Raw genomic sequence first — 22,116 nt, forward strand, 5'->3', positions numbered from 1 at the left:
TTGTATAAGAAACCTGAAAGCTAATCCTATATTGTAAAGTGAAAATCACGCATATATACAGAGAAGGTAATGCCATTGCGGATTACATGGCTAATCAGGCATTGGATGGTGATGGAGTGGCAATGTTTAGATCCCTTTCAGAACTCCCAACTCAAGGAATGAAACTAATAAATGCCCAACTTCGAGGTTTAGAACAACATATCTCCGTTATACGTGCATGCAGAGCTAATTAACGATGGGAAAGCAAAAGAGTAGTCTCAAACATACAAAATACATCAAAATTAGAACAGGTGATATCACACAACAACATATCTTGACACAACACACCATCAACTACAACAAAGTTGTGAGAGGAAAAGAAGACATACATATTAATGTACCAGAACATCTGGCATTATGTTATCGATCCCTAATTTGAAATGAATAGCAACAACATTGGTGACGCTATGAAAGATGAGAAACGAAGATTTCATTACCAGACCTGACAAGAAAGGAGAAGAAACCCACTTGTTCTTCGTCGATTGTCGATGTTGAAGAGGAGAGTGAGGTTACAGAGGTCTCTAGAAAGAGTATGTGCAAATGAGAAGACTCGACACAATTTTACTTTTATGCTCTCTCTATTTTTGCTTTATTTTCAAGCCTTTTGTTTTATGTTTTGAACTTTCTTCCTTAAAGTAATTAACAAAATGGCCAGGATGACTAAATTTAATAATATATAAATATATAGGGTCTTGCTAATATACTATAACCATTTTTTTCATTATCCAATATCCAAAATATCCTTTTATTCATGTTGCTAACGAGATGAACAAACACACACACACCAAAAATAAAATAAAAAATTAATTGGTTGCTTTGAATTGGGCTGAGTAATCAAGCTTTTTGCTACAACATCTCATCTGAGTCTTGCGGCTCTTCCTTTTCTCGGTCATTGTTTGCTTTCAAACAAATGCACCAAGAACTCTTTTGAGTTTTGGGGTAGTAATTCTCTTATTTGTTATTTAAAACTGGAAGAAAGTATTATTAGTATAATGAGTTTCTTTGGAAAGATTTACGATAAAGTTAGCATATTGGCAATGCTTGAGATATGAACTACACTAGTTTATGTCAAGATAGAGAAACAGTAGGACCTTCTTCATTGACGAAAGAGGACGGAAAAGCAAGAGAAAATCATCGAGAGAGGGGATTAGGGCTTTTGTGGAAAAGACAAATAAATGTAAGGGTATTTTGGGTAAAGAGAAAATAGATATACTGCTAACATACTACACTCGTGTTTTTATTGAACTCCCGAACTCGTCCTCAAGTGTGTCTATCAGACACAATCTGACTTACATAGTATTCTATTTTTATTGTAGCAATATGCTAATATATATTTTAATTTAATTATGCCATCTTTTAGCTAAGATTAGCAGCAATTGAGAGAGAAAAAAGAGTGAGCTCTTAATTAAGCTAGCAGTGGAAGAGCAAAAACCGACACATCCATGACCTAAAAAATAGCTTACCCCAGTTTAAAATGTTACTTCACCTTTATTACAACAATTTAATTTTTGCTTTTAATAAAAATTAGATTTAGAGAGTTTGATAGACACACTTAAGAATGAGTTCAGGGGTTCAATAGAAACAATACTTAGTTGGGGTGTCAAAATGAAAAAAAATGACAAGTTTAGGGGGCTGCATATGTATTAAGATATAGACATATATTGTTTTAAATCATAAATTTAAATTTTTTTTTTTTTTTTTTTTTTTTTTGAATTCGTGATCAATCAATTAATCAAACGTATAAAATGAGTGCAATTTTGAGGTGCATCAAGAACGTAGAAGTCAATGTGGGACAAACTGTTCTTTCTTGACTCTTTCTCCAAGCTTGACTTAAAGAGACTTCCACAGTTTCCATTAAAGAGATAAAACTCTTCCTCCAGCATCTCCCCTCACAACTATCCATTTTCCATTTTCTTGTAAACATATTTAGCCTCAAAAAAAAAAAAAAAACCAACAAAATATTCAAATCAACTATGGAGATTGACTCAGCCAGTAGTACTATATCAAATTCTTCTGTTAAAGATAGCCTCCTAGTGAAGCAGGATCAAACATCTCGAGCAAGAAAGAAGTTAAAATTCATCATCAGTTTAATCATCATTTTCACTCTCATAATCGGAACCATAATCATGGTTTTCACCATAATGAAGAGAAACTTTGATTTGAAGTCACCAGCCAAGAATCAAGCCGTGGCAATCAAGTCCATCTGCTCAATGACTCAGTATCCATCTACATGTTTCAAATCCTTATCTCCTCTTTACAGAAACAAACCATCAATATACAAAGTCAACGCATCTCAAATTATGTTTTTTTCCCTTCACACAGTTATAGACGAACTCAGTAAACTCTCTACACGTTTATCAGAGTCAAATGATAAACACTGCGAACATATGTTCAACAAATCTATTCATTACTTGAATGGTTCGTTAACGACTTTGGATGTTGATTTAGGTAATGAACAAAGCTTCGTTATATCGAAAAGCTTGAGAGAATTAAAGGGTTGGCTATACAGAGAAAGTCCAAAACTTGAGGTGTGTCTGAATAAGTTGGTATTCGTGTCTGAATTAAGTTCTAAAAAAACAAGAAACAGCTTAAGGATTCTGATCAATATAGAGAGTGTTTATGGGATGTATTATCCAGTAATTGGAAGCCAAAGTACGGTGGCTTCTTTTCTGTCAGATGTAATGTTTGTGGATACCATATGTATCTTTGGGGTACAGTACATTCTCTTACTACTTTTGTTTTGTCTACTTTTACGCCTATTCAGGTGATTAATTGATTCAAATCACTACAAAAAAATTGTAATTTGCGGAGGTGCAATTCGCGGAGGTTTTAGTCTCTTCTAGCAACTAGTGGAGTAGCAACTAGTGGAGGCTAAAACCTCCGCGAATTGCAACTTTCAACCTCCGCAAATTACCCATTTTTTTGTAGTGAATGTTGCTCTTGAGTTTATGCAATTACGGTTGATACAGCATCTATATAGTAAGGGATGTAACAATAAGACGGGTGATACTTTTTGGTGTGATTATATATATCCTTGTACCTAAATGTTGTAGTGTGGAATTTGGATCTACAATAAATCTTGTAGAATTGTGTAATGAGCTTCAGTTTCAACACTTCAATACTCCCTCCGTTTCAATTTATTTGTCTCAGTTTGATTGGACACGTAGTTCAAGAAAGTAAAACAGACTTTTGAATCTTGTGCTCTTAAATAAAAAATTATGTATAATGCCCTTTAATTAAGCATATCATGTGGGATATTTATTTTGAAATAGCCTAAAAAAGAAAGTAAGATAAATAAATTGAAGAGTACTTAACTACAAGGCTATGAGGTTAAGTGTCTTGTGTTTGATGTTGGTTGTTGCCTCCTTGTATGATTTAGGCATTCTCCAAATTAAAGACGCTACTTTGAGATGGATAATGCTGATACCATTGATTCTTCGATATACTATGCCAAATTTTTATCCACTTTGTCCAATGTTTTAAGGCTGTTTTAGTAAGTTAAAGAATTATGCCATTATCCCAACCAGAAGGAGGGGAAAATAGAAGAAAAGATTTAGTATGTGCAGAACAATGAAATGAGTTGGTCACTTTTTTCTTTTCTTTTTTGGGCCTTTCATATCATCCAACTCTGTAATTCCCACACTATTTTTTTGGTTGCCAGAATTTTCTCATCTGTGTCATCAAGTCATTCTTTCAATATTGACTCTGTTTTGGAGTTAGAGAGCTCGTTCATTGAAGAGCAGAGAAAAAGCATAAATACTCCATCCGTAAATTTTTACTATTATTGTATTGACTTGACACACAAAAAGTCATAAATAAAATTATAATTTTACTATATCACCCTAATTATAATTAAGTATTGAAATCAATCAAACACACTTTAAAAGTTGTGCAATCATTAACAATTCCTTAAAGTTTCCAACCCAATAATTAATAATAAGGGTAAAATATAAACAAATGATAAATTATGTCTTGGTTTTTCAAACTGGACAAGTAAAAAATAGACAACTATAGTAAAAATGAATGGAGGGAGTATTTGTGAAGGGTTAATTCTGTGTGTGGTCGTTTGGTGCATGGCCAAAATTATCCCGGGATTATAATCCCGGGACTAATTTATCCTATATCTTGGGACTATTTTATACCATCTCGTAGATGGTATAAAATAGTCCCAGGATAAGTGATATATGCTAGGATATCTCAGTTTATACTATGGAATGCATTTTATACTTTGTTTGGTACAAGGTATAAATTTATCCTTTTTTTGATACAAGGTATAACCTTCTACCAAACATGGTATAAAAAATTAGTGCTGGGATATCTCAGCTTATACCATGCACCAAACGACCCCTGTTTGTTTGACCAAAATGGTGAAGGGTCATCTGCATAGTAAAAGAAGGTGATGGGGTTGATGCATGAAGTTGGATTGTCAGTAAGGTTAGGAAGCCAACAGACGGATTGAATTACGTCAAATGGATTATTGGAGAGTGATTTTAACTCGTATTTTTGTTTGAGTAGCGCGACAAGTGCTATTATTATGAGAGTGAATAGTGTTGCAATAAAATTGGGGATCAAGTGGGGTTTCATGTTTATAATAATGCTACTTGACTCGTATAGGCTATAGATACAACAACAACAACAACAACAATAACCCAGTGAAATCCCACAACGTGGGGTCTGGGGAGGGTAGAGTGTACGCAGACCTTACTCCTACCAAGGTAGGATGGCTGTTTCCGAGAGACCCTCGACTCAATAAAAACATAAAAAGAGGTCAGATACGGCTAAGAGATTCAAAGCGATATGGAAATGAAGTAACGCAAGCGACACAGATAACATAGAATAATCAAAGCACAGGAAATAACAGATAATAGCATAATAGCATAAATTAGAGCACAAGAAATTATACTACGATAATGCGACTATTAATAAGGCAGGGTAATGAGACTATCTACTAGCCTTCTACCCTAATATGGGTCCTCCAAACCCTCCTATCTAAGGTCATGTCCTCGGTAAGCTGTAACTGCGCCATGTCGTGTCTAATTACCTCTCCCCAATACTTCTTTGGCCTACCCCTACCTCGTCTGAAACCATCCATGGCCAACCTCTCACACCTCCGCACTGGGGCATCCGTGTCTCTCCTCTTCACATGCCCAAACCATCTCAATCTCGCTTCTCGCATCTTGTCTTCCACCGAGGCCACTCCCACCTTGTCCCGAATATCCTCATTCCTAATCCTGTCACTCCTGGTGTGGCCACACATCCATCTCAACATTCTCATCTCAGCAACTTTCATCTTTTGAACGTGAGAAACCTTAACTGGCCAACACTCCGCCCCATACAACATAGTCGGTCTAACCACCACTTTGTAGAACTTTCCCTTAAGTTGTGGTGGCACCTTCTTGTCACATAACACTCCGGAAGCAAGCCTCCATTTCATCCACCCTGCCCCAATACGATGTGTGACATCATCGTCAATCTCCCCGCTGCCTTGCATAATAGACCCAAGATACTTGAAACTACTTTTCTTCTGGATGACTTGGGTACCAAGCCTCACTTCCAAGCCGGCCTCCTGAGGTGCTTCACTAAACTTACACTCTAAGTACTCTGTTAATTAATAAACCAGAGAAAATCATCGACTTCCGGAAAAGAGCAGAAGAATGAAATCTATTATCAGATATAAAATGTATTATCATTACGCTTCAATCGGTTTATTCTATTCCACCTCTTAAAAAGAAAAGAACTTAACTAAAAACACTCAAAATTCAACTTTAGAAATTTCTGAAGACACTTGGTGTTCTCGTAGAAATCTAATTAATCCAAATGTATAATGGTGTTAAATTGTTAATGATCAAAATGGTCTTTAATGTATGAATTTTGGTTCCATTTGATTATTAATATATAAACATGATAAAAAGGTATTTACTGTATTCTAAAACTTGACCAATTTGTTATTAAGTCATATAAAAAACAATGAATAGGTACATAACTAAACTATCACACTTTCGCGAGTTTCACATCTCAATTATCCAGTGTTCCCATTACATATTTGAGTAGGTTAAAACATATTTAAAACTATCACACTTCCGCGAGTTTCATACCTCAATTATCCAGTGTTTCCGTTACATATCTAAACTACCGCGCCTTGTATATTAAGACACACCTCGTTGGTTGTGTCCGATGCATGCTCCATTTTAACTAAAAATGTCCTACTCGATGTGGCTTTTTATTTCCACATAATCAGAAACTAGATTAACTAATTGGTTAAAATTTAAGGGGGATAACGACTTCATTATTGAAATTTTGAAGCATCGATTTGATCTAGGTAGTTCCTATATGAGGTGTGGGTGTTGGATACGAAATATAAATATTGTTTAAGAGTTATTGTTGAGCTTATATCTGAAATTTTAGCTACATATTGGAGAGTTTTGGGTGGATGAAAAGTCGAGCCACCATTGTTGGTCGTCAAAGCTTTTCGGGTCTATCAGAATTTGAATTTTTTGCTTGAGAAATGGGTGTTGTCTAAATCTGCAGACAACTAAATTATGAGTCTAAAATCGAAATTTGAATTTGTTTACAACTGATTTGAATTGGCTTGTCAAAACATTTTCAAAGACGATTTCTTGAAGATCAGACTACCTGAGTTTCGGACTTTTGTGAAAATCGATTCAAGTTCCTCTTATGGGCTTCGTTTTTGTGAGAGAAAAGGACAAAAATGGTCCCTTAACTATGATAGTAGGTTCAAAATAGTCCCTTAACTATGCACTTAACGGTTTTAGTTCTTTAAGTTTGTTACAAGTTAACAAAAATGGTCTCTTAATTATGAGAGTAGGTTCAAAATAGTCTCTTAACTATGCACTTAACGGTTTTGGTCCTTTAAATTTGCCATAAGTTGACAAAATGGTCCCTTAACTATGAGGGTTGGTTAAAAATAGTCCCTTAAGTATGCACTTAATGGTTTGATAATGTCAGAAAATGATGTCTCGAAACACAAAGACCGACGGACTCTATCGATTAAAACTGAGGGAATCCATCGACTAAATAAAATACACTAGACTTTAGAAATAAATTAGAAATAGCAGAAACTAAAAAAGTTATCACTACCAAAAACAAGCGAAAAAAATGATGGACGGAAACCGATGGATAAAATCGAGGGACACTATATTTTTTTTTTTTTAATTTTTATTGTTTTTTACGAAAACCAACGGAAGTCCATCAATTATTTTTGAGAAAAAATGCGCAGAAGTCCATCCTATAACCGACTAACGTCCGTCGGTTTTGTCCCGAGTTATTTGACCGATCTAGAGTTCTCACTAATTTTTTCCTTTTTTTCATAGTTCTCGTCAAATCTAACAAACAGAGTTCGATGAATATTTTGTCGAGACTAAAACTGTCAACTTATGGCAAACTTAAAGGACCAAAACCGTTAAGTGCATAGTTAAGGGACTATTTTGAACCTACTCTCATAGTTAAGGGACCGTTTTTGTTAACTTGTAAAGCGGCGGGGAGGGGGGGGGGGGGGGGGGGAATATAGGAAATGAAGAAGAAAAAAGTGGAAAAAGAAAAAGATTTAAAAGAAAAGATCTGAGTACATTTTACCTTCTTCAGACCCCACTTATGAAATTATGTTGTTGTTGTATAAGAAAAATAGGAAGAAAATAAAAAATAGTCAGCTTAATTAGCCCTAATAAACATCAAGTGCACCCAATTTTATGGGAGAAGGTTTAAGCCTCACACGACTATTGTTGAGTAATTTCAAACAGGTAGTCAACTCAATAACGGGCGTGAAATATTGGATAGTTGAGGTATAGAACTCGCAAAAGTGTGACCGTTTACGTGTTTTAACCTATTCACTCTATTAGTAAAGACAATAGTTACTCCTGTTGTTAAAGTAGATGGAGGTCATCAACATCTTCCTCCGTACACAACGTATTTAGTTCAATTGAAGACGTTCTCAGCTTCCTTTAATACTCCACTGTATATATTCAATATAAAATTGTAATTTTCTTCGAAGTCATTTTTTTATGACTCTTTCCAAAGTTAATAATTTTAATGTCGATTCTGAAATCATATTGCACGATCTAAAACACCTTTGTAACTTGATAGTTAAGATGCAGTGCATATATCAAAAGTCTTGTTTATTTTAACGATAAAAGTAGTACTCCTTCCGTCCCTATTTAAGTGTTTTAGGCTTCATTTGTCTCAATTAAGAGTAAGACTTCTGAATCTGAATGATTAAGATGTTATCTTTAGACCTAAACACCGAATGATTAAGAATGTGCATAGTGTATTTATTTAAACATAATAAGTATACAATTCAAATAAAAAATTAACTAAATATTAGAAAATAATATTTATTTAATGGTACTAGGTGGCGGAGGGCTGGTGTGGGATAATGGTGAAAGGGAGGGTTGGGACTGGGCGGTGGGATGCAGATTAGGTGGTGGGGTGGAGAGGTGGGTGGAGGGGTAGTAGGCTGGGGAGAGTGGTGGAGAGGTGGGGGTTTAACGTTTGGTGGTGATGGTGGTTGACAGTGGTAGTGGTGATGGTGGTTGCAATGACAAAGATGGTTAGTGGTGGTAGTGAGTTGTGGTGGGATGGAGAGTAGGTGGCGGGGTTGAGAGGTGGGTAGAGGGGTAGGAGTGGTGGTGGTTGTGATGGCGGGGGTGGTTAGTGGTGGTTGTAGGCTGGGGTGGGTAGTGGAGAGGTAGGGGTTTAAGAGGGATGGTGATGGTAGTTAATAGTGGTGATGGTGGTTGACAATGGTGGAGGTGGTGGTGGAGGTGGGGTGGGATGGGGTGGGGTGGTGGGATGGAGAGCTGGTGGTGGGGTGAAGAGGTGGGTGGAAGGGTGGGGTGGTGGTGGCGGCGATGGGGATAGTGGTTGTGATGGCAGGGGTGGTTAGTGGTGATGGTAGGCTAGGGTGGGTAACGGAGAGGTGGGGATTTAAGGGGGGTGGTGATGGTGGTTGACAGTGGTGGTGATGGTAGTTGTGATGACAGAGATGGTTAGTGGTGGTGGAGGTGAGGGTGCATGGTGAGGTGGGTGGGGTGGGCATGGAGTTGGTGGCTTTGGACAAAGTGATAGTAAAAATTATTCATATAAAAATACTTCTTAATGATATTAAGACTTTGTTTAAGATCTTAATGATTAAGACCTATTCATTCAGATCCAATAAGTGTCAGATCTTAATATAAACAAATGCACTTAATGGTCTAAGGTCTGAACCATTCAGATTACCTCCATTTAAGTGCAAACAAATGAGACCTTATTTTGATTGAACATAGAGTTTAGAAAATTAAAGATGTGTGTACTCCTTTAAATTTTGTGGTCTTAAACTTGCCTTGTAGAATTTCGAATTTAGAAAACTTACTAAATATAGAAATAGACATTTTTTTCGGGACAAACTAAAAAAAGAAAATAAGACATTAAATTGGGACGGAGAGAGTACTATAATTATCTTTATATGTCTAATAATGATTTAGGATTAAATTGGACAAACTAAAAAGAGAAAATAAGAGATTAAATTGGGACGGAGAGAGTATTATAATTATCTTTATATGTCTAATAATGATTTAGGATTAAATTGGTTATTTCTTAAAATATAATAATTAAAAGTACTTTCATCATAATTTATACATTAGGGACGACCAAATGAAGACTATTTTGATCATTTTCTCAATTAGTAATATACTAGTTACTGTATATCAAGTAAATTTTGCTTCGATATTTGTTATTATGTGTGAAAAACACAGGTAAACAGTATTTACCTAGTGAATCAAAATACATGGACTGTATGATGTCCTTTTACATTATCTACGGATGTTCTTTGTCCAATTGACTATTGAGTGATCACTTCTAAAACCAACTCCTCAAATACAATCACTTGCCGTCTGTAGGCTATTCATATCAGGAGTACCCTTTTTTACTCCAAATTTACATTAACAACAAATTCGTGAAGGAGTCAAACTCTTGCCTGCTCGGTCAAATCGGATAAGGAAAAACTCGAGAGATTGCTTCGAAATAAGATTCTTGCTGCTGGCGGACGGCTAGTGTGTTTTATGTACGTGTTGAAGCACCAAATACCAAAGCCAAAAGGTTAATAATAAATATTCTTCTCATTAATGCCAATCACTTTGGATATAACATTTTCATTACTCGCAAGTGACTTTAACTGCTTGGATAATAATGAACAAAATTTGCAAAGGTTCCAAATACAAATAAACAAAAAGGAGGCACAATAGCATCTTCTGCCCCAAACTAAATAGCATCTTCTGCCTCAAATAAGGTAATAATTGTCCACTAAATATCATTTTTCCATGCATACAAGTAAAACAACAAAGCTATGTTGCTCGGATTCTCCCAATATATTGTCGTACCCGTGCCGGATTCTCAAAAATGTACTTTTTGAAGGATTCAACGCACCCGGCATCATTTTTGAAAAGTCCAAGCAACATAGGTGCAAAGTTCAGACAACCAATGAGTGTATATTAATAGCGAAGCCTACTCGTTTAGCTTATCAGTATCACATTCTTCAGGTATAGTTTTCTCTGATCACGTGATCCATCCTTTCTCCCCCTTTTGTCAAAAGGCTGCGTGGCCCGACCCTGAGAAAAAAACGTTCACCAACTTCTTCCACAGGAAATTGAAACTTTACATGGCTGATTATAATGAGAACCTTACTCCTAGTGAGCTTCTTAAAGCTGAAACACAACCATGGAACCAACTCTATTTCTTCATAGAGCATGTATCACTAAACTGTGCACTTCAATTGGACATACCTAATGCCATCACCAAACATGGCAAACCAATGACTCTATCAAAACTCATAGCTTCCCTCCCTATTAGCGCGTCAAAAGTTCCCTACTTTCACCGCCTTACTCGAATGTTAGTTCATTATGGCCTGTTGATTCTTCAAAAATATGAAGGTTGCGACTATGACGATGATAATAAAGGGTATTATTCGCTTGCACCAGCTGATCGCTATGTAGTGAAGGATGGGCCTTGGAGCTCGATGGAAGATCAAGATACTTTTTTCTTTAAAGCATGGAATTGTTTAGGTGATTGGTTCAAGAATGAGGATCCAAGTGCATTTTATACTGCATATGGAGATTATTTCTGGGACAAACTTTCGAGGGATCCGAGTATTGGTACTTGGTTTAACGAGAACATGGCCAGAGATTCACGATCATTCATGAACGTGTTGATTGGCGACGAGTTTAAGGATGTGTTCGAAGGATTGACTTCTTTAGTTGATGTTGGAGGAGGGACTGGAACTGTTGCAATGGCCATAGCCAAAAAATTCTCTGACGTGAAATGTATTGTTCTTGATCTTCCCCCTGTGGTGGCTAACTTGCAAGGAAGTGAAAATCTGGAGTTTGTAGCAGGGGATATGTTTCAGGAAATTCCCCCTGCTAATACAGTCTTACTCAAGGTAAATCAGTAGACTTTTCCCTACAAAATCCCCTCTTTCTTCAATTTTTGTATGATTAATGTTTAGACGTTTTTATCTGTGTTTGCATAATTTTGGAGTGAGATGAGTTTAAATGGAGTAACATGGCCGGGATGACTCCGTTAGGCAAGAGGACCCCCTATATATTGACTGACCTATTGATAGGCTATAAGTAGGCAGTATGCTATTGCTATAAGGACGCCATGGCTCGCAATGGTCGACAGTATTCTGGCCATACATGAATTCCTAATTTAGAGATGATTCATATGGCCGACAATTTTCTTGCATATATATGAATATTTTGAATCTCTTAAACGTAAAGAAATCTTCTAATGTAGTGGCAAAGGTAGTGCAAAATTTGCTTTAGGTAGCAAGTTCCGGTTCCAAAGTGTGATTTTTTTTTTTTTTTGAATTCCCTGTTATGAAGGTCTGCCTATAGTCAGGGGCGGAGCTAGAGTGGTGGGAGGGGCTTCATCTGAACCCCTTTCGCCAAAAATCACATTATATACAAGGTCAAATATTTTTTTATGAATATATAGCAGATGTAGAATTTCTTGATTAAAACCCTGCCTCTGCTTGCCCATAGTAGAGGCAGGGCGATATACACATCCATTAATTACTTTATTACTAGTTTCTCTTATGCTCTATTTTTTCTTGTTACTTGTCTAATTAACTTTGAACATGTTAATTTTACAGTCAATTCTACACGATTGGAATGATGAAGAATGTCTGAAAATTCTGAAGAACTGCAAGAAGGCAATAATAGGAAGTGGAAAAGGTGAGAATAAAGTTATCATTATAGACATGGTGATGGAAAATCCAGAGATGGATGATGAATCTGTTCAAGTACAGCTCTTCATAGACATGCTGGTGATGGTTTTCTTGGGTAGCAAAGAGAGGAACAAAAAAGAGTGGGAAAAACTTTTCTTAGATGCTGATTTTAGTAGCTACAAAATTAATCACACTCTTGGTTTGAGGTCTGTCATTGAACTCTACCCTTAGATCTCTTTTTTCATTTGGTTTCCCACCCGGTGTCCGGTATTTGTATTGTGGCCCAACTAAGTTCTGATTCGTGCAGGAAAATTCCCACATAGGGGTAAAACGATCTCTAACAAACGCAATACCCTCAGATCTCTCATGCTTGTATAAGTTGGTTGCAATATGAAAAATCTTAACTTTATCGTCCGATATATTTTGGGTCGTTCATACCCTTATCAATTAGCAAATTGTCTTTGTATTTTTTCTTGACTTTGACGGAGCTCCTTTTGGCTCGTTGTAGCCTTTGGCTACTTCGCTAGCCTTGTCACAATCAATAGTCTCATCAGACTTTGACTTTTTCTTTAATAATCACTTGCCCGATACACAAATTTCTAAATAAAGCATTACCTCACTCATTTAGTAGTTACGGTGGCGGAGCCACACTATGCCGAGGGTGTTCATCCGAAACCCCTCAGCGGAAAAAAAACACTATTTTTACAAGGTTAAAATTATTTTTTATGTATATATAGTAGATGTTGAACCCTCTTAGGCTTCTTCGTATGTTTATCTTTTTATATTTTGAACCCTCTCGGCGGAAATCCTGGCTCCGCCACTGAGCAGTTAAGTTCAAGGCATATTAATAGTAGTTGGGAAGAAAATATATGGATTAAGGGTGTGTTCGGTATGAAGGAAAATAAGTGGATTTTTTACTTTTTTTTTTTTTGTATTTTGGTACGTAAGAAAAAATATTATCCTAAAAGCATTTGTATAAAATCTAGATAAGCACTATGTGAGGTGGGAGTGGGGTGTGTGTGTGGTGTGGGGTGGTGGAAATGGGGGCTACGGCTTGGTGGTGAACGTGAGGTGCGGGGGACACAACTAATGTGGAATGACACTTGTGGAACTTATTTTCCCTACTTCCATTAGAGAAGTCATTTTCCTCATTTTTGAGAAACTTGTTTGTTGAAGAATGAAAAAAAGTCCCTCATCGGTGGTTAATGAGATGAGTGGTCTCCTTATATGAACTTGGGCAATCCTCCCCTCATAAGCTAGCTTTTGAGGTTGAGTTATGCCCATGATCTATTTCTTTACATGGTATTAGAGCAGGACCCATCTCACCCGATGTTAGGCCCTGGGCGTGAGGTGGGGTGTTGAAGAATGAAAAAAAGTCCCTCATCGGTGGTTAATGAGATGGGTGGTCTCCTTATATGTTGAGTTAGGCCCATGATCCATTTTTTTACATTGTTTTCCTAGAAAAAATATTTTCCAAAAGTTTGATCAACCGAACATGGGAATTGAAAAAATTATGTTTTCCTCCGTACCGAACACATCCTAAATGGAAGTATCTTTTAAATTTTACTTCCTATAAAGTTTCATCTGATATCAAGTCTAGTATATTCCTATATCTGCAGTTTCTTCTTTTGTTCTATTCTTGGAATAAGAAAATTCATGATGCTTTTAGTGTATGAAATGCACTTGCGCTGCGTTTACTGTTCGTTGTTCTTGCGAATCCTACAAAGTTACATAGTTCGAATTATCAGTCACTTAAGTTTCACTTAAACATCCGATTCAAAGAGCCATCTAGAAGCCTAATCTCCTTTATATTGAAAAATGTTAAAAATCTGCTTTGATATCAAATTTAGTTGTGTTAACTATCACATCCAAGAACTTAAACAATTAGAGATGGGGCATCTTTATTTATTTATTGGTCACTTGGATGATCAAAGATGGAGAATCCTTGCCCTTTTTCCCTTTTTGTCATGACTAATTTTTCTTAGCTGGGAGGTAAAGGATTAAAGTAAATGCTCTTCCCCCTTATTTAATCCTATTTTATTTTTCTTCTTTACGAAGAGGGAGCTGAATTTAGAAATAAGAATTGTTTGCAAAATACCTGAATTGAGAACGAAGCAAAATCACCTGGCCCAAAGTAAAAGTAGATATTAAAATACTAGTCCAATGTTTCAGTTTAAGTTGATATAAACATGTTCAAGAAACTTCAATTACTATCAAGATATAGATTCCATAATTTGAGGAGGTTTCAAAAAAGATGGACAAACGATCTGCGAAAGGAAAAATGGTTACTAGAGAAGAAGGTAGGAGTATCGGCAATGAAGATTTTGCTGATGAATGGAGCATTATAATCCATCGAGATTCAAACTCAAATTCTCATGAAATCAGTGAAAGTGAGAGACAATGGCTATGTTCCTTGGAGAAGAGAAAAGGGTACATTGGCTCATCACAGAAGCCAAAAATTCAAATGGTCCCAAAAATGCATCGCGAGATTGAATCAAACGCAAGGTGCTATGAGCCCCTCGTGGTTTCTATTGGTCCATTTCACCATGGAAATCCAAAGCTTCAACCCATGGAGAGGTACAAGGAGCTACTGGCAATTCAGTTTGCTGATCAAGATAGTACCAAACCAAGACCTGAAGGGGTCTTACCATGGCGTTCGACAAATGCAGTGTCCATTGATGAGCTTTACAAAAAGGTCAAGAACATTGTGACTGATGTGAGTGATAACGTCCAAATCCACCCTATTAATTAGAATGGGCACGGTCGTATGCAAATATAATTTACCCAACTATGAGTCGGGGTCGAATCCCACAGAGAACAATATGTAGGTGATTTAAGCAGATTAGGAATTATCACTAACAATAGCTATGCCCGAACGCATCAATGGTTGTTTTTGATAAGGTTTTTATAAAATATGGAAATATAAATTCTAATCTACAAAGCAAGTAAATTGATCAATGGCAACAAGAATGGAAGAAGGGAAACTACTTCTCAAGTAACGATCCAATCTATTTCACGAATTGTAAATAATAGCAAGTTCATGTTATTTAGCCTCGGATAATGACTCTAAATTAACTTCTTCCGAAGATTAACTAGACTACCTAATTGAAGATCCCTCAAGCAATTAGGAGCATTAAGAACACCCGAATATGGCTACAAGTGGTATTGCCTATTCCTAGGTCAACTTCCATTAGATGAGGGTTAACGCCCCAAATTCATGTTAATTATTCTATCCCAACTCCGTTCTTCCTCTTCCGAGTTTCAAACAAAGTAAATGGGCGAGTTCAAAGGTTAGCTAATCCCTTGAAAACATTCATGAACAAGAATAATTAAAATAGCAAAAACTTACTTGATTAAGAACAATGCAAATGAATAAATAAGCACAACAAGAGTATCAATCTTAATTGTCACCAAGAGATTTCTATCAACAAGGATTAAAAAGAAGAGAGAACATTTTTGTAGGAACCCTAGCCTCCAACTTGTGGGAGCTGCCAAAGATGAAAATATTTTGCCCCCTAGTCTTCCTTTTATGTTTCCCAATTTTTTCAAGTCCAAAAAATGACAAAATATGCCCCAGATTTTCGTTTTTGCAGTTCTGCCCGTTTTTTGCAAATCTGTCCCGTTTTTGCAAAACTGTCCACTTTTGACAGTTTTGCAAAACTGTGCAGTTTTGTCCAATTTGACTTTATTTTCACTTGGTTTCTTCCGATCACTTCTAAATCACATAAACCTGTAAAATAGATGTAAATGATATTAAATGCACTATTTTCTCAAGCAAACATAGCAAAAATATAAGATTAAAGAAGAGATAAATTGGTAAAATACCAACTTATCAGTGAGGGACTGTTATTATGAGGACTTGATCAAAGACTACAGCGACGAGGAGTTTACACAGATGATGTTCCTGGATGGCTGCTTCATTCTTCAATACTTTCACTGCATCGTCACTGGCAATGCTAAGGAGCTCAAAATGAAGAGCCATGATATAGCTTTCATTCGTCGGGATCTTTTCTTACTTGAAAATCAGTTACCATTTGAAGTCCTGCAAGTGTTAATGAGCTGTAAGTTCAAGGATAATGTAGGAATGGAGATGATTAAAAAGTTCATCTCGAGTGCACATGAAAAGCCTGATCAAGATCACGGATTCATTCAACGTATCAAGAATTTTTTTCTTGATTTCTTTGATGGAATTCTCTTTTCTGCAGAAACAATACAGGGGAATGGTCCCCATCCAGAAAGCTACACATTTGCTCAGAAAGTTATGAACTTTTTTGGAAGGATTTGTCAAGGAGAAGGACCTTCCCTTACCAAACAAAAAAGCGTGAAAACTCCGCTTCCTTATCATCTCCTCGAGCTATTAAAAACACATCTCATAGACCCGAAGGCTTTCGCAGAAGGTGGATGCTATCTAAGGGGTGAGTTGTGCTCGTATCGTTCAGCCATAGAGCTGAAGAAAGCAGGAATCCATTTCAAGCCTGGAAAGAGTCGTCGTCTTTCAGACATTAAGTTCAATTCATTTCATTGCTCAGCTCTTTTAATGCTTCCATCTATAACCGTAGATGATTCAACCAAGTCGGAGTTCTTAAACTTGGTTGCATATGAGGCATGCCCTGATACACCAGATGACTTTGGCGTTACATCTTATCTTTGCTTCATGGATTCACTTATTGATCATGCTGAAGATGTGAAAGAGCTCAGATCCAAAGGTATACTTCTTAACTATCTTGGAAGTGATCAAGAAGTTGCAGATCTCTTCAACGAGATAGCAAGAGATTTGGTGCCTAATCCACATGCCTTTGTTGATGTCAAAAGACAAATTGAGGATCATTACAAAAGCAGAACAAAAATATGGATTGCTGAGTGGAAGAACACTCATTTTACTACCCCATGGACTCTTTTTGCATTTATTGCAGCACTTTTTGTGATTGGCTTGCAAATCACTGATACATTTCTAGCAGGCGTCCAGACCTATTATGCAGTCCATAAAAAATAGATCTAGTGATGATAGGATTCAAAACCAGTTCTATTTTTCGCTGCAGGAATTCTTGCGTATCATGTTTATTGAATTCGTCATTTTTTTTTTTAACCTTGTTGCTTTGACGGTGATTGATCTTTGTACTCTTCTTGTTTTATGCGTACAAACTAATAATCTGTTTAATTTGTTTGCGTATGTTATATTTGTGTATAAATTTTGCCCCATGTCTAATAGCTTAATTTCTTAGTTGTGAGTGGTCACACAACTTAGTTTGATATCAAAGTAGAGAGAATTTTTTAATTTGAGTCTCACTGTCACCTACCAGCAAAATATTTCATTATGGAATCAGTTTGAGACCCCAAATAAACCTCAGAATGAAAGGACAAAAAAGATTATATTCATATACTAGATAGCCCGTGCCCGTGCATTGCAGGGGCTTATGCCTAAATCACTGCACAAAAGAGGTCCGATATTAGGGAAGATATTTCATACTTACTTTAATGTCTAGTAGGACCACACAAAAAAGGGGAAAAAAAAAAGTAATAGCCCCAAGTTGACTACATTTACAAAATAGACATGATACTATGCACATTCATTTGCAGAACAACTGAAAGGGATAGTGAGCGCGGGCCGAAAATTCCGGCTTAAATGTACTTTCATGTAAATAATATCACTTCACAATCCATCAGGCCCGTCATAATTTATTTATATTTGTATTTTAGACCAAGTAAGAAGTAGACTACGTACAATAAAACAGGCCTTACTGAGAAATTCTTCAGTCGTGAATACCCTTGTAACGTGCAAGGTTCTGTTCTCATTTGGTGTTTCCCCTTTTGCTCTACGATGCCATACCCAAGACAGAGAAAAAAGGATGGGAGCCAAAAAAAAAAATCAGTTAATTCATAAAACGTGATCTCATATAAGCCTCAAGATAGGATATGCACCAAAAGAATATATCCAATTATGGACATAATTAATGAGATTTCTTTGGTATGAATAGATAAACAACAATGATGAGAGTTGCCAAATTAACAATTTTAGCGACAAAAGTTTAAAGAGGACGAATGTGTAATTTCTCACAAGTCCCTGGCATTTTGATAACCTATTGGTGACATTGATCAATGAGAATACTTAATGTTTCCTGCAACATTTCGATATGATCACAGAATAAAGCAGCAAACACCAACGTTTAATAGCATCTAAGTTAATTGAGCACAAGATTACTGCAATACAAGCTTAATAGAATACTACTATATATATTCACAATACGTACAACAAACACAAGTACTGTTTAGTTAAACCATTTGCGAAGCATTGTTATTGTAGACGTAATACACCAAAAATATAACTACTACTTATTATTATAGACATAATACACCAAATGCTCAAGTAATTAATCCCTTGGCATTAGCTTGTCCAAAATGGGAAATGCTCCACTGAATGCGACCAGCAGAATGGCTCTACTCAAATAGAAATGCTAACGTAAAATGAATTTTGGTAATTTCTTAAGTGTCCTCTTGATGCTGCTTCACTTTACATATTACATTTCCTATAAGAGGAAGTGAAGAACAGCTTTACTCCTATACTTAAGTGGTAGCAGTAGTATTGATTCCCTTTCAGCAGTGTAATATACCTCTTATTCCCTTTAATTTCCACAAGTGTATCAACTCTAGCCAACAATTCACTATAATACACTGTTCTCTGTTTTCTCCCTCTGTTCTATTGTCATCTTTTCTCAAATTACTCTTCCTGCATAAGGTGGTTATGGATTAGAGGGTCAAATATACTGAGGAAAGGAAGCTTGTCGGAAAATAAGGGCGAATATCATTTGATCATTATAAAGAAATCCAAAATCTTTTAGATAGAGTCGTTCATTAGTTTCCAACCGCAGGTAAATGAAATCCGATACATATGAGCTACTAAAAGAATCTACTGATATGTACCCTCATCGCCAAAATATTGACCAAAACACTTCTTGACGATTTGGGCAAATTTTCTTTCAAGACTGTTCTCCCAGATAAACAGTGAACATTATCTCTCTGAAAAATTGTTTTCGCAGTGTTGCTACAGCTGCAGTTCAAGTATAAATTTTGTTCTAGAAAATTGCAAAAATCACGTATATGAGACCAAAATTTGGTCAGTCTGACCACTATGAACTGAACCAGGTCAAGTTTGATGCTAGAGTAAATGATTGGCACGAATATATATAGTTATAAAGTGCTTTAAGGTCAAACTTACCAAGAAGGTTGTTGTCCTCGGTCATTATCCTTTCTCTTCATACACCTGAATGAGCACACCTGGAAATTTGCTCATTACTGATAAAAGTTCTATTCAAAATGTGTCAACTTCATGCAATATGCAGTGGTTATTTCTAACGTCTTCAGTTCTTACAATCTTAAAATCCTAGAGATTTGACAAAAATTCTCTTTTGTTACTTCAGCATAAGGAAACGATAGCAATTATGCATTAAAAATTTGAAATGAGACACAAGCAGATAAACAAATGTCTACCTTAAGTATAGCAGTATACAAGCCATAAAAAACTTGCTTTTCCGGTAAATATTTTTACAAACAATACAGTACGTCATAGAATGTTGGAAGGAAAAAAGAAAGTGACAGTCATTTCAACCTAACGTCTACCTTAAGTGAAGCAGTCTACAGGCCATAAAAATTAAGTGGGCGTTTGGCCATAAAAATTATTCACTTTTTTCTGGAGTTGTACTCTGGAATACTAAAAACAAGAAAAACTTGTTTTTAAAAAAATTTCAACTTTTTTCACTTTTTTACGCTACATTTCACTAAAAACTACAATTTCAAAAACTATGGCCAAACACAACTCCAGCTCCAACTTCAACTTCAAAAATTCCAAAAAAAGTGAAAAAGTTTTTGGTATTTATGGCCAAACGGGCCCTAAAAGTGAGCTGTCGTAGGGACTTGCTTTCCCAGTAAATATTTTTAAAAACAATACAGTACGTCACAGAATGTTGGATCCAAAAAAAAAAAAAGTGACAGCCATTGGAATAATATTAATGTCAAGATTCACGCCTCAGTCATAATATCGCATGACAGAGTTATTGAGGATAAGCTGTAATATATATTTATAGAAAGAATAACAAAGAGCAAGTTATTGCTGACCATTTCATTTCCAATGGAGTAGTTAACTCCGATTTTGTTTCATCTTTAACAATTTACCTTGTCCAGTTGGTAATACTTTTTCTTTATCAGAGCAAAAGAAGGATTTTCTTCATCATTGCAACAAAAGATTCTTTCTTTTGCTGCATTCGATAATGTCAGTTGAGATTGGCATGAGAGAGAATGAAGAATGTTTCTTTTTCAACGCATTACAGACTATGAATTAATTTCACTGAGTATGTAGCTGTTGTTGTTCGGCAAATGATTTTTTTGCTTGGTATCTGAACAGTTTGTGAGTAAGCCGACTTTGAATATCTGGCAATGGCAGGGACTCCTTGGGAAAAAATATTGAGCTTTTTGCAAGTTCAACTGTGTAGTACAACAACAACATGCCTAGTGTAATCTCACAAGTGAGGTCAAGTTCAACATTGTAGTAGACATGTATAAATTGTTTAACTTTAATGATAGTAGAACCATTAGATGCTGTTAGTTGAAATTTTGTTTATAGCCAGAATTTATAACTTTTATGAGGCAAAAGGTATCCAGAATTTGTACCTTAATTGGAGTTACATGATAAATATCATCTGCAGCAAGGGATAATATCCAACTTGTAACAGTATATGATTAACACTATTTTGATAGGAGGATAAAGATCCTGGTACTAAATTAGTATTAATATGACTATAAAATTAGATCAAAACATAATCTGGATTCAACACCTTTTGTAGATTGCATTTTCACATAATAATTTACTCTTCCAATTGGAATTCTTTTTTTTTTGTTTGTAGTTACATATTAAAACGTAAATATACTGGAGCTCATCTGCAATTGAAATTTTAACCTCAATGGAGAAGGTATATCCATGTGTTAGGAACATGAAACTAAGGATTATCATAATAAAAACTTAAACGCCAGATTATAAAATATGTTATACACATTGTACTTACGTCCGACTGTGATTGAACAACCAATAATGTATATCATGCATATAGTTGCAGACATTGTGAATCAGTACCTCCTATAACCATCATATATTCTTGTTTTTTATTTCGTGAAGATAAAAGAATGGTCATTTATATATTTCATTCAATTTAATGCAATAAATTAGTTTTCAATTAAGAAACACAAGCACATGTAAAAAAGCGTTTTAGTGTAGATTATCAGAACTCTTGGAAGTTCTGCTATTTATTGGTTGATGCTCACAAGAATAGGTGACAAAATTTAGTCATTGAGTAAAAACATGCATGTGCAAAATGGGTTCAGCCAATCTACTCAATAAAACCAAAAAAAAAAATGATAGTATGAAATTAGCAATTAGTATTCGTCCACATCAAGAAAAGGTAATAAAGGAAAAATAATGTAGTTGAAAAAAGAAAAAGATTTTTATAATAATCCATTGAAAGCTATCCACTAGGACCCACAATATGTAAGACAAAAAAGTTGAAAAATTAGCATTCATTCACCCAAATCAATCAAAAACCCATTAAAGTAAAGAGATTTACCGAAGCTGAAAGCTAATCTACTCTTCCTGCAATTATCTAAAACATGCAATTTATTCCCAAATGCCAAAAGAAAAAAAAAGAAGGAATTCCATAATAAAAAATGCTTGGAAGAGCCATGAAATGGAATGGAATGAGAAAGTGGAAGCCAGTTGTCAGCGTCAAATGACGATTTTACCCTTCGTCGTACCCAAACTCACGCTTATTAATAGTTTATATTATATATATATATATATATATATATAATGATTTAGG

General features: G+C 35.7%; 3 protein-coding genes and 1 long non-coding RNA gene across 4 annotated transcripts; 3 read left to right on the top strand and 1 right to left on the bottom strand.

Annotated features, from left to right (window-relative positions):
* The first annotated feature begins 2,012 nt into the window (after positions 1–2,012).
* Positions 2,013–8,641, top strand: LOC132626881 (putative pectinesterase/pectinesterase inhibitor 26). The gene is made up of 2 exons (XM_060341907.1): positions 2,013–2,739; positions 8,568–8,641. Exons 1-2 carry the CDS (start codon positions 2,013–2,015, stop codon positions 8,639–8,641), a joined length of 801 nt encoding a protein of 266 aa, XP_060197890.1.
* Positions 8,642–9,730: 1,089 nt separating this feature from the next.
* Positions 9,731–12,669, top strand: LOC132598402 (probable O-methyltransferase 3). Its single transcript, XM_060314385.1, has 2 exons — positions 9,731–11,467; positions 12,182–12,669. The coding sequence occupies exons 1-2, from the start codon at positions 10,691–10,693 to the stop codon at positions 12,485–12,487; spliced, it is 1,083 nt and encodes a 360-aa protein (XP_060170368.1). The 5' UTR covers positions 9,731–10,690; the 3' UTR covers positions 12,488–12,669.
* Positions 12,670–14,412: 1,743 nt separating this feature from the next.
* Positions 14,413–17,434, top strand: LOC132606543 (UPF0481 protein At3g47200-like). Its single transcript, XM_060322944.1, has 2 exons — positions 14,413–14,976; positions 16,093–17,434. Exons 1-2 carry the CDS (start codon positions 14,511–14,513, stop codon positions 17,247–17,249), a joined length of 1,623 nt encoding a protein of 540 aa, XP_060178927.1. The 5' UTR covers positions 14,413–14,510; the 3' UTR covers positions 17,250–17,434.
* Positions 17,435–18,283: 849 nt separating this feature from the next.
* On the bottom strand, positions 18,284–21,979 carry LOC132627700 (uncharacterized). The gene is made up of 3 exons (XR_009577951.1): positions 21,865–21,979; positions 19,470–19,634; positions 18,284–18,980 (listed from the first exon to the last, which is right to left on the bottom strand). It is a non-coding gene; the product is annotated as an uncharacterized LOC132627700 (long non-coding RNA).
* Positions 21,980–22,116: the final 137 nt, after the last annotated feature.

Source organism: Lycium barbarum, chromosome 1 (genome assembly GCF_019175385.1).
Source record: "Lycium barbarum isolate Lr01 chromosome 1, ASM1917538v2, whole genome shotgun sequence".
Classification (NCBI taxonomy): domain Eukaryota; kingdom Viridiplantae; phylum Streptophyta; class Magnoliopsida; order Solanales; family Solanaceae; genus Lycium; species Lycium barbarum.